General features: G+C 41.8%; 1 protein-coding gene across 1 annotated transcript in view; it reads left to right on the top strand.

Moving 5' to 3' along the window:
- The window catches only part of LOC107758226 (pseudouridylate synthase 7 homolog), a 21,464-nt gene that overhangs the window by 4,153 nt on the left and 4,520 nt on the right, over positions 1–12,791 (top strand). The window contains exons 5-16 of the mRNA XM_016575906.1: positions 207–347; positions 1,984–2,095; positions 2,172–2,249; positions 2,325–2,439; positions 2,481–2,578; positions 2,654–2,782; positions 3,903–3,964; positions 8,685–8,845; positions 8,933–9,059; positions 10,082–10,183; positions 10,619–10,748; positions 10,839–10,930. Coding sequence (XP_016431392.1) covers positions 207–347; positions 1,984–2,095; positions 2,172–2,249; positions 2,325–2,439; positions 2,481–2,578; positions 2,654–2,782; positions 3,903–3,964; positions 8,685–8,845; positions 8,933–9,059; positions 10,082–10,183; positions 10,619–10,748; positions 10,839–10,930 — 1,347 coding nt within the window. The remainder of the gene's footprint in view (positions 1–206; positions 348–1,983; positions 2,096–2,171; positions 2,250–2,324; positions 2,440–2,480; positions 2,579–2,653; positions 2,783–3,902; positions 3,965–8,684; positions 8,846–8,932; positions 9,060–10,081; positions 10,184–10,618; positions 10,749–10,838; positions 10,931–12,791) is intronic.

Below are 12,791 nucleotides of genomic sequence, written 5' to 3'. Positions count from 1 at the left end.
TCATTTAAAAATAACACATTTTAGAGCTGTAACGACAATACCGTGATACCATGAAACCATGATATTTTTGGTTAGGGTTATCATACTGTCAAAATCTCATACCATCCCATGCCTAAGGGCCCTAACCTGTACAATTGTACCAAGTTTCATGCTTTTATGAAGAAGTGAACATATCACCTCAAATTTTGCACATATCATCACCTGGACTATCAGTGAGTTGAATGGAACGGAACGGTTCCCAGAGCTGCGCTGTGAACGCATGCGTGTCTCCTCACTGTCCCGAGTAACGCTCTCTTGTTCTCCTAACGCTCCTCTCGCTCTCTGGACAGAGCTCCGGCCCTCGGCAGGTAAGATCGATCGCACATCGGCCCCGGGACGGGCGCGTCGGGGAATCTGTCCTTCTGTTGGACTTTCATTCAAAAAGTGAATTCATTCAAATGCTGACGAACCATCTTTTATTTAGAATTTTTGATCACAATTTTAATGTGCCTTTATGAATCTGTAGGACTAAATCAGGATCCCAAAATAGCAGAGTAAAGCTGAGGTGATTGCCAGAAGCGTGCTTATGTTGGGTGATGTTGTTCTGTGTTTGAGGTGTGCAGAAATACAAACCAAGTGACTGAAGCAGTGTAGTATGTAGAAATATATAGTGAATATGTTTATTCCATGAAGACATTTTTTGCTGTACCCAGAGCTGTGAAAACTTGTCTCTTGACCTCCGTCTGCTGACTGCAACTAAAGATGTTAAAACTAGAGATGCGCCGATTCCGATTTTTTTGTTAGTGTGATCTGCCGATACCGATTTTTGCCGATTCCGATTTTCTTTCTAAGAACTATAATTGACAGTATATACAAACAAAAATCTACTATTCTTTAACACAAAGTTTTATTTTCATAAAAAAACAAGTAAAAAGTCAGTAATAAAATAAGAACAAATAAAAAAAATTGCAAGTTTATTATTTTATCATTTTGGGAGGAGTAACATTTACATATGTGGTTTCAACAACCAGATGCATTTACACTGGTCCAGTTTCGTCTGGAATGCGTCCCAGACCACCTCCTAAAGTGGTTTGAGCGATCGGATTTATATCCGTCTCGAATGCGTTTCGGAGGGCATTTACACCTGGTCTTTACACGATCTGATAGCTATCCCATCAGACAAAACCCATGAAGTGACCAGGTGTAAACAGGCCCATCTTACACAACATGCGTTCTCTTTCTCAACTATTTAACGTTCCAAAACTGACTGCGTTTAACTGGATACTCGCCAAGACGGGCATTTTGACATAATTTTGTATGTATTTGAACGTTTTAGCGCAGTTAGCCACTCATTTTGGTATTTGTGGCTCACAAGCTGTTTGAGACTGAGCGCGGCTTGTGTGCGCTCCACTAATATTGATCCACTAGTAAGCGCAAAACCTGCGGGAATGACTAAAATAATGCTCAATACAAGCACTATTTAACCGGAGTGAATGAGACGTGTGTGAGAGAGAAGGGGTCGTCGGAGAGAAGAGAGCGAGAATCCGCGGCTGATGTTATTGCCTGTGCCGCTGGTAACAAAACGAATCGGAAAGAAGCGAGACTGACCGACCGATCACCGATCCGGGCCGATCATGAGGAAAATCGGCCGATAGATCGGTGCATCTCTAGTTAAAACATCAGGAAACAGTGCTTGAATTATACTGATAACCCGACAGCTGTGCTAATTAAAAAGCTGTTATTGTGTGGAAATATTGTGGAGGTGTTCTGAATATAATAAGCTGTGAGTGTTAATGCTCAGTTCAGTAGCACATGCAATGCTGCCGTCTAAATTGATTTGATGAATAGTTTTTGTAGATATTGCACTGGTGTTATTGACCACATATGTTTTTGTTAAAAAATTTAAATAAAGCAATTTAAAAAAAACTCAGTTATATGTTGTTTGAGTCTGTGCTGCATTTTCATGTTGTGTCTTTCGTCTCTTCCTCATGTGTCCCACCGAAGCCCCTCGAAAGCACTCGTGGCCGAAGAACCGCGGGAGTTTCTGTCATTTCGTGCTCTATAAAGAGAACAAGGACACCATGGACGCCATCAACCTCCTGTCCAAGTTCCTCAGGTCTGTGAAACACTGGTCTGAGCCGCCGCTGCCGCTCCCTAACGCCCTGCTCATAGCTCCTCCTCTGTTTCTGTAGGGTCAGACCCAACATGTTCTCCTACATGGGCACCAAAGACAAGAGGGCCGTCACGGTGCAGGAGATCGCAGTGCTGAAGTGAGTGAACCCCGTCAGATGTCTGCTGTCCTCAGACTCGCTCGTGTTTACATGAATCTGAATGTGTCTCCACAGGATCAGCGCTGAGAGACTGTCTCACCTCAACAAATGCCTCATGAACCTGAAGCTGGGGAACTTCAGCTATAAGAAACAGCCCTTGAAACTTGGAGCTCAGGTCTGTGAAACACTGGTCTGAGCCGCCGCTGCCGCTCCCTAACGCCCCGCTCACAGCTCCTCCTCTGTTTCTGTAGGGTCAGACCCAACATGTTCTCCTACATGGGCACCAAAGACAAGAGGGCCGTCACGGTGCAGGAGATCGCAGTGCTGAAGTGAGTGAACCCCGTCAGATGTCTGCTGTCCTCAGACTCGCTCGTGTTTACATGAATCTGAATGTGTCTCCACAGGATCAGCGCTGAGAGACTGTCTCACCTCAACAAATGCCTCATGAACCTGAAGCTGGGGAACTTCAGCTATAAGAAACAGCCCTTGAAACTTGGAGAACTGCAGGGAAACCACTTCACGGTGGTTCTCAGGTGAGACACTGCTGCTGGTTGACGCATGTTTTGTTCTCTCGGTCTGATAAACATTTAAACCGGTTTAGACTCGCTTCATTCTAAGCTGGGCTGCAAGGAAGAGTTAAGGGAGAAAAATCTAAAATTCTTCATTTATTCACCCTCATGTTGAAGTTCTATGAGCACTGCTGGTTTGTCACTGGCACAAGCTAGTTAAGCTGGTTATTGTTGCAGGTAGATCAGCTCGACCAGTGTGGCCATGCAGTATGTTTTCCCTGGTCAAGTCAAGTCACCTTTATTTGTATAGTGCTTTCTACAATACTAGTCGTGTCAAAGCAGCTTTACCGTTTTAAACAGGGAAATAGTTTGTCAGTAATGTAAGAAGACCCTTTTCCCCGGACATGTTCTCTTTTTGGACCTACAAAAATGCGTCCGGCCGGGATTTCTTAATTGCCCAAAATGTCCTGGATTCGGCTGTACGCACACACACACACACACTCACTCATACGCATACGCATACGAATACGCACACGCACTCACACATACACACGCACGCACGCACTCACACATACACACGCACGCGCACACACTCATACGCACACACACACACACTCACTCATACGCACTCACACATACACACACGCACATACATACGCACGCACACACACACACACACACTCATACGCACACAGGTTTGTTTTTGTGAAAAGTGGGGACATCCCATAGGCGTAATGTTTTTTATACTGTACAGACCGTATATTCTATTGCCCTACACCAACCCTACCCCTAAACCTACCCCTCACAGGAAACTTTCTGCATTTTTACTTTCTCAAAAAAACTCATTCTGTGTGATTTATATGCGTTTTGAAAAGTGGGGACATGGGGTAATGTCCTGAAAAGTCACCTTCTCCTTGTAATACCTATGTCATACCTTTGTCATTATACACATTTATGTCCTCATTTGTCACAAAAACGCGCACACTCACACACACGCACTCACACATATGCATGCACACACACGCGCACACACACGCACTCACTCACACACACATACACGTGCGCGCGCACACACTCATACGCACACACACACTCACACCTGTGTCTCTGAAACTCATGGTTTGCCGTTGGCTCTTATTCACAGGGCTATACTGCAGAACAACTGGAAGGAGGTCGTGGATCTCATCCTGAAACCTCGTCCTGGAGGTCAGATTCTCTCATTAGCCTTTCCTTCAGTCATTTCTACACTTACTCATTGAGTGCAGGTGAGCCACGTACCAGTGACTTAAGAGAGTGTTTCAGTAAAATGTGACTAATGTCTTTCATTTGAGTAAAATACACTTATTTCTGTGAGATATCGGGTGAGCTAGAGCTTTGTGTCCATCCGTGCTCATCTGACACTGAACATTAATGAAGCGCACAAATGAGCTTGATGAGTTTGAATGCAAAACACAAACAAGTCATGTTGTGCTTTTTACAATACAGATTGCTTCAGATCAGCTTTACAGCAGTAAACAGAAAACAGCATCAGTGCTGCAAAATTGTACAATCAGGAATTTCAGCTAAAAAGCAGCTCTGCAGACTATAATGGCATTATTCAGTCTTTCAGTTCGGTTATTCAGTGACTTCACTGGATCGTTTCAAGCACAGCTGAATAGATTGATTTTACTGAATAGTAATTGTCTATAAGCTCTCAGTTATCAAGCCAAAAGTGACAGGAATCAAACCTCCATCAGGAGAAAAAGACTTGTGAAACCAGATTAATTCGGGGAGGCTGGTTCTCCTCTAGCCTATTGCATCAGTGTTTGATTGGGAGATCACTGCGCTCCTGCTGTCACCAACGCTAATTACATGATGGTTACCGGTTTCAAAAGAAAACACCTTTATTAATGCCATATGGTGCACTGTTGTAGCGCGAAAGTACATTAATATGATGTGCAAGCATGAATCTCTTCGCTCGCACGCGGATTTTCTTTGCTCTCGCACTAAATTATCATGGTTATCAGTATTATCACGGTATTGTTTAAAATGTGCTGGATATGTTAAAAAAGTACCGACACATAATGATGTCCGGATTTTAAATGACAGCATGACTGACGACAGTTTATCTAATAGCATGTACGAAATGTTCAATTATAGCTTTGAAAAGTTTCATAAAATGTAATTAAAGTTTCTCACATTTCAGCCTTGAAATAAAGAAAAGGGTTAAGTCAAAATGATAATTGATTAGTAAATGATTATATGGATTTTATCTGCTACATAAATAATTCTAGATACCTTATCTGAATTATTTAAATGTGTAGAATCCACATAAGCTTGTTTTTCATCAACCAGTCAAAATTTACGGCAGGTTATGCAAATTCGGTCCATTTTTTTGGCCAGACAAATACTGCACAGACTGAATGTAAATATAAGTCTCTGTAAATCCACTCGCTGACAGCAGGTGGCGCTATTGGAACAGCAGAATTAGAGCCGTTTCCCCGTAACCTCTGTGGACAAAGCAGTATTACGATAAGAACACTTCTTTATTAGGTATTACATGGAGTGAAGATGAAAACAAAATGCTATCAAATCTTTTCTGAAGACAGTCAGAACCTTCAGAGTTGCATTCATATAATTAATTCATTCATATATTCATTTGTATTAATCCCTTAGCACTCTTTTAAAACCTCCCAGCTTTTCCGCCATGTTTTCACACAAAACAAAACTACTCTGCGTGCTGTGCGCACATGAGACTGTTACTGAAAACTGTGCTGGGCAGTATTTATTTACCCTCAGGTGTTCAAATCACAGTAATCGAATACGGTTTTAATGATAATTAAAAGATGAAACTGTAATACTAACCGTGGGGAATTTTATCATGATTTATCATCAATCCGGTAATCGTTCCATCCCTAGTGTGCTCTTAAAACCTGTCCGTGCAATCGAGAATCTCTGCTCTCACTAAAACTGTCCTGTGCACTCACAAATCTCTCCGTGCTCTTGCGCTAGAAATGAATTATTTTAACCCCTGAACTAAACGTTGTGAAAAGTTATCATCCAATCAGACTTCCGCGACTGACCGATTAAAATGCTGCGTGAAATCTAATTGGCTGAGAGGGAGCTGCACCTGGAATTCTTTAGACAAAAGATGGATCTGCAATTTCGTTACAATTTAATAATATTTAGCAATATTAATCAAATGTATATTAGAAATGGCTGGGATTGGGGTGCTTGAATGATTTGTACAAATAAATATCCTAGTCTGTCTAACTGGTTGGTCAAACCCCTCTGAGCGATTTATCTAAACAAACCAAAAATGTATATGATTCTTTAAAGTTCATGTGGTCATACATGTCTTGTGTACTTCGATTGAAATATATATAAAAATATCTTCTGATGTAAAGGGGACTTATTATGCAAAAATCACTTTTATAAGGTGTTTGAACACAGTTGTGTGGCCACAGTGTGTGAAAGCAAATGTACTTCGATTGAAATATATATAAAAATAAAGTCCCACCCATTTGTGATGCTCTCTGCCCTATTAGCATAGACACAGCCCTGAGTGAGAAGCAGCGGTCCGCCATTACTGTTTTCTTGCTGTAGCTGCTGGAGATATAATGTCAGAGCCAAAGATTCATTAAAGTGTTGTGGAGTAAAGTGTCTCCAGTAACTGGAGTTGTGCAAAGGTTGCTTCTGAAAGAGGGATCGATACCAACAAACACAAAAACGGCGCGTTTTGGCTCATACCCTAAAAGTGGCAATTTCAACAAGCTATAAAAAATGATCTGTGGGTTATCTTGAGCTAAAATTTCACATACACACTCTGGGGACTTATTTTACATCTTGTAAAAAGGGGCATAATAGGTCACCTTTAGGACAGAACTAGATCAGAGTCAGATGCACTATTCCCTAAATAATTAAAATGTGGAGGCCAAAGATGCTATGGAAGCAAAATAATGCCATATGTCTTTGAAACAAAAAAGCATCTTGAGTTGCACTAACTGAAAAAATAATGCATTGCATTAACAGTGCTTGCATTTTTATGCCTTGTATTTTCAGGGCTTGCGTTTTTAGGGGCTGAAATTTAACATAGTTGTTTATTTAAGCTGTCAATATTTCAATTCAAAATATTTCACACACATTTTCATAATTAAAAATTCAGTAATTCATATTCACCTTCCAGAGTTCACTTCCGAAATATTCAATCTGTTTAAAAATACGATGTATAATATTCGACAGGCAATTTTCAGTCCATTTTATTTCACTTTACAAATTCGCTTCCACTAATAAAGTGGTTCAAATTCGGCAGAAAGTTCAGCGTTGCACATCTGACTGACTGAGGTCTTGTTTATGTCACTGTATTAGTTCACTGAGTCGTGTTAGGTGTGGTTGGGGAATCCTGGAGTTAAAACTAAGCAACCGAAATCAATATATTAGATGTAATGTTAGTTCTGTATATCAGCGTCGGGTAAAATAGCATTATAATCTCCTTGGTAGAGAAAGTTGCTTACATGTGGCTTCACAGGGAAACGAGTAACAGCGAAGATGCTGAATTAAACGTAAACACAGCTCTTGAGTCTTAATTAGCTTTTCCGCATATATGCTGGCCCTGATAATCATAACTTATATTTACTGCTTGGTCCATTTCTGCAGATCAGTTTCTGTGAATGAATGGCTTGCTCTACCTGTTGCTTTGGTCTTGCGCCACCTGCTGGTGAGCGACTGACAGCACATGCAAAGCACTGTTAATGCAATGCATTATTGTTTTCAGTTAGTGCAATTCAACATGCTTTTTTGTTTCAAAGACATTTGTCTTTATTTTACTTCCATAGATACCTCCATAATGAATATTTGTCATAACATCATTATATTCTATGGGTTTAATGAATTTGCAGACAATAGTTATCTGTAACTGTATATTAACTGTCTTGTGCCATTGAATGTGTAGCTAATATGAAGTGAGTTTTCATGAAAAAAATATCTAACTGAAAACAAACTTTGGATGAAAAAAAAACTCCCAATAAATGTCCAAACAGCGATTCTATCACAGCATTTATTGTGTTATATCTTGTGCATCATTTACATTTAGCATTTGATGTTGATTTGAAAGGAAACTTTATAATTGTTACTTATTATTGGCATCATTGTACAGATTGAGAATTCATTGCACTGATTTTAAATTCAGTTGAGGTATCTGACATAATATAATATAACATTGATCTTTTAATATGCAGTGTCTTAAAAGCCTTACAGGCTATAATATGTTGTTTTTAGATAAATCGCTCAGAGGGGTTTGACCAGTTAGACAGACAGACTACTCGGTTATTTATTTGTACAAATCGTCCAAGCACCCCAATCCCAGTAATTTCTAATATATTAATATTGCTAAATATTATTAAATAGTAACGAAATTGCATCCATCTTTGATTGTCAAAATAATTCCAGGTGCAGTTCCCTCTCAGCCAATTAGATTTCACGCAGCATTCCTGAAGTCTGATTCACACGGAAGTCTGATTGGTTGATAACTTTTGACAACGTTTAGTCCAGGTGTGAAAATAATTCATTTCTAGCACAAGAGCACGGAGAGATTTGTGAGTGCACAGGACGTAGTTTGAGCACGCACACTTTGAGTGAGATGAGAGCTTTGCGATTGCAGTGGACACGTTTTAAGTGCGCGCACACCCTCTGGGCGAGAGCAGCGTGTATCTGAGAGCACGTCCGGTTTAGTGTGAGAGCAAAGGAAATCCATGTGTGAGCGAAGAGATTCACGCTCGCGCATCATATTAATGTACTTTCGCGCTACAACAGTGCGCTCTTGACATTTGTCAGTAAAATAACACCATAATGCCGGAGTAATAATGCTAGAGCGAGAACAGCTGTTCACACTTGTGTGCTGGTGTTTTGGAGTGTAACCGAGTGTTTGTCTCTCTGGCGGTGCGTCCAGCGGAGAAGGGCTATCTGGTGAAGTGCAGAGAGGAGTGGGCGCGCTCTCAGGACCCAGAGGCGGCCCTCAAGAAACTGCCGGTCAAACGCTGCGTGGAGGGCCAGTTACTGCGAGGCCTGGCCAAGTACGGCAAAAACAACATCATCACAGCATTCGGACTGGTGAGAGAACCCAATGTTTCACATCATGAAATAACCCCACACGCTATTGACCTCCGCAGTGCTCTAACTGTCTTTATCCTGCTTCAGATCCCTCGTAACAACAGGCTGATGTACATCCACAGCTATCAGAGTTACGTCTGGAACTGTATGGTCAGCAAACGCATGGAGGCCTTCGGGCTCAGAGCTGTGGAGGGAGATCTGGTTCTCAGAGGAAGTGAGTGTGCGTGTGTGTCTGTGTGTGTGTGCACGTGAGTGTGTGTGAGTGTGTCTGTGTGTGTGTGTGCGCAACTGTGTGTGCGCGCGCGACTGTGTGAGTGTGTGCGCGCGCGCGACTGTGTGAGTGTGTGTGCGCGTGGAGTGTAACCGAGTGTTAACCATATTTTCTACTGACTGAGAGAGCAAATACTGCTAAAAGGGTCTGAAAGTTGCTAAATCTAGTGCTGAAGTCGCGCTCGTGTGTGTGAGACTCGGGAGCTGATGGCAGGGGGCGCTGGATATTTGTGGCGGTCAATGTGGATATTGTGGATGAGTTCTTCTGTGTCATCACGTGTATCGAAGTCAAGGTATCGGTATCGATATCGAAAAATTTTGAACGATACCCAGCCCTACTGCTACAAAACTTTCAACTTCTGTAGCACCAGTGCTATGTGGAAAAAAAAGTTAACGTACAGACCTGGTGTCTGTGAGTGTGTGAGTGTGTCTGTGTGTGTGTGTGCGCAAGAGTGTGAGTGTGTGTGAGAGTGAGTGTGTGTGTGTGTGTGTGTGTGTGTCTGAGTGTGAGTGTGTGTGTGTGTGTGAGAGAGAGAGTGTGTCTGTGTGTGTGTGTGTGTGTGTGTGTCTGAGTGTGAGTGTGTGTGTGTGTGTGAGAGAGAGAGTGTGTCTGTGTGTGTGTGTGTGTGTGTGTGTCTGAGTGTGAGTGTGTGTGTGTGTGTGAGAGAGAGAGTGTGTCTGTGTGTGTGTGTGTGTGTGTGTGTCTGAGTGTGAGTGTGTGTGTGTGTGTGAGAGAGAGAGTGTGTCTGTGTGTGTGTGTGTGTGTGTGTGTCTGAGTGTGAGTGTGTGTGTGTGTGTGAGAGAGAGAGTGTGTCTGTGTGTGTGTGTGTGTGTGTGTGTCTGAGTGTGAGTGTGTGTGTGTGTGTGAGAGAGAGAGTGTGTCTGTGTGTGTGTGTGTGTGTGTGTGTCTGAGTGTGAGTGTGTGTGTGTGATGGTGATGCTGACAGAATCTCTCGTGTTTTTCAGGCTCTGCTCACGTTCTGTCCGCTGACGAGGCAGAGAAACACTCCGTTCATGACGTGGTGATGCCACTGCCGGGGTTTGACGTCATTTATCCCACTCACAGCGGTGAGGCATTGTGGGAGAATCTGGATATATGAGGAAGCCTCATTGTAAAAGTGTGATTTCTAGACATGGAAGAGTTAGAAAAGTCAGAAATTCATAAAATGGTAAAATGCCATTAATGTAGATTTTTTAAACTGTGTCAGTCTCTAAAATATTTTAAAAATATATTGTCTACAAATATTTTAGTGGGTAGATATTGTGAGTAATCATGGTGGCGGGTTGAATATAGTTGAATTATAGTATGGTTAATGGGGGCTTTGGAGTTGCAAAGATTAAGAAACAGAGAGAAGACGGTTTGTGTGCTTTAGCATCAAGAGAAGAAGCAGCTCTGCTCGTCCGTTTTTCAGCCGCTGATCTTCTTCGGCTGGTCAGATGTGTTTTCTGTTGGTGGTGTTTGATTCCTCACTGGTGTTCTGGCCGTTTGTGGGTCTCCTGCAGTGGGTGGAGGCTACAGAGACATGCTGAGCGCTGATGACCTGGACATCGATAGCATGAGGCACAAAGTTCGGGATTACTCTCTGGCCGGCGCTTACAGGAGGATCCTCACTCGCCCCAGTGACGTCAGCTGGTGAGTGAGCTTCGTTAACTCGCTCTGCTCCTGCGCTTTGAGCTTGAGCTTTAGTTCTGATGGAGTTCATCTGATCTTTCTTCTCCAAAGGGAGCTGATCCAGTATGATGATCCACGAGTGCCTCTTGTTCACACAGATGTGGAGAAATTAGAAAACGCTCCAGCTCCGGTTTACCTCAAAGGTCCAAAACACACACATTTACTCAGCTCTCTGAATAGGGACGTTCTATAGACTTCTGTTGGTTTATTCTCTGCCTGGCCAAAAAATGTCACACACTTTTTCGTTGCACCGTCTTTAGCTTTGATCACAGTGTGCATTGTTTCCACAGCCTTGCACAACATCACAACATTTATTTCCATCAAAGGGTTGCATTAATCTTATATTGCCAGTGGGAGAGTGGAAGCACTCTGTATGTGATGTCAAGTCACCTTTATTTGTATAGCGCTTTATATAATACTGAGTATCACACAGGAAAATAGTTTGTCAATAAAGCAAGAAGACAATAACAGAGTCATTTTTCCAGCTAAAGTCAGTTGATTCAGTGATGACATCATCCAGTTCAGCTTTCTTCCAATATTGTCTGTGCAATCAGTCAAGTGTCCCCAACTAAGCAAGCCAGAGGCGACAGCGGCAAGGAACCAAAACTCCATCGGTGACAGAATGGAAAAAAAAAACCATGGGAGAAAACAGGCTCAATCGGGGGGCCATGCGACGATTCATTGCTGATTTTGAACGCGATTTTGCGTAGCTTGTCAGTGATCTACGGCTCTGTGTAGTAAATGCCGCTCCATCTGAAAGCACGTGCTGGAGATTTACTACTAATCACAGAACCAGCTTTACTGACGAGATGAGCATGAAAATCGCGTTCAATTTTTTGCACAGCCCTACCTTTAACGGATTTGAACTACAGAAATACGATAGTGTGTTATGTGTAAACCAGGTTAAAGAGATGGGTCTTTAATCTAGATTTAAACTGACAGAGTGTGTCTGCCTCCCGAACAATGTTAGGTAGGTTATTCCAGAGTTTGGGTTAGATATATTTTAAGATGGAAAAATGCAGTTTTACAAATGCTAGAAACGTGGCTTTCAAAGGAAAGATTGCTATCAAATAGCACACCTAGGTTCCTAACTGATGACGAAGAATTGACAGAGCAGCCATCAAGTCTTAGAGAGTGTTCTAGGTTATTACATGCAGAGTTTTTTGGTCCAATAATTAAAACATCTGTTTTGTCAGAATTTAGCAGTAGGAAATTACTAGTCATCCAGTTTTTTATATCAACTATGCATTCTGTTAGTTTTGTGAATTGTAGGTTTCATCGGCCCGCGAAGAAATACTGAGCTGAGTATCATCAGCATAACAGTGAAAGCTAATACTATGTTTCCTGCTTATATCTCCCAGGGGTAACATCTAAAGTGTGAAAAGCAGCGGTCCTAGTACTGAGCCTTGTGGTACTCCATACTGTACTTGTGATCGATATGATATCTCTTCATTCACTGCTACGAATGGATAACGGACAGATAAGTAAGATTTGAACCATGACAATGCAATTCCACTAATGCCAACATAATTTTGTAGTCTATTCTATTTGCAGTCTAATGTTGTTGTCGATGGTGCCAAACACAGCACTAAGATCCAGTAGCACTAATAAAGAAATACAACCACGATCAGATTATAAGAGCAGGTCATTTGTAACTCTGATGGGAGCAGTCTCCGTAATATGATAAGGTCTAAATCCTGACTGAAAATCCTGAGAGATACCATTTCTCTCTAGAAGGAACATAGCTGAGAGGATACTGCCTTTTCTAGTATTTTTGACAGAAAATGGAGATTTGAGATCGGCCTGTAATTAACTAATTCTCTATGATCAAGGTTTTTTAATGAGGCTTAATAAAAGCCAATTTGAAGGTTTTAGGGACATATCCTAAAGACATTGATGAATTAATAATAGTCAGAAAAGGATCTATGACTTCTGGAAGCACCTCTTTTAGGAGCTTAGATGGAATAGGGTCTAACATACATGTTGTTGGTTTAGATGATTTAA

This window comes from Sinocyclocheilus rhinocerous, unplaced genomic scaffold (assembly GCF_001515625.1).
Source record: "Sinocyclocheilus rhinocerous isolate Xijiao unplaced genomic scaffold, SAMN03320098_v1.1 scaffold3581, whole genome shotgun sequence".
In the NCBI taxonomy this organism is placed as follows: Eukaryota; Metazoa; Chordata; class Actinopteri; order Cypriniformes; family Cyprinidae; genus Sinocyclocheilus; species Sinocyclocheilus rhinocerous.
The sequence above is the reverse complement of the archived record's forward strand: the minus strand, read 5'-3'. Positions and strand labels throughout refer to the sequence as shown.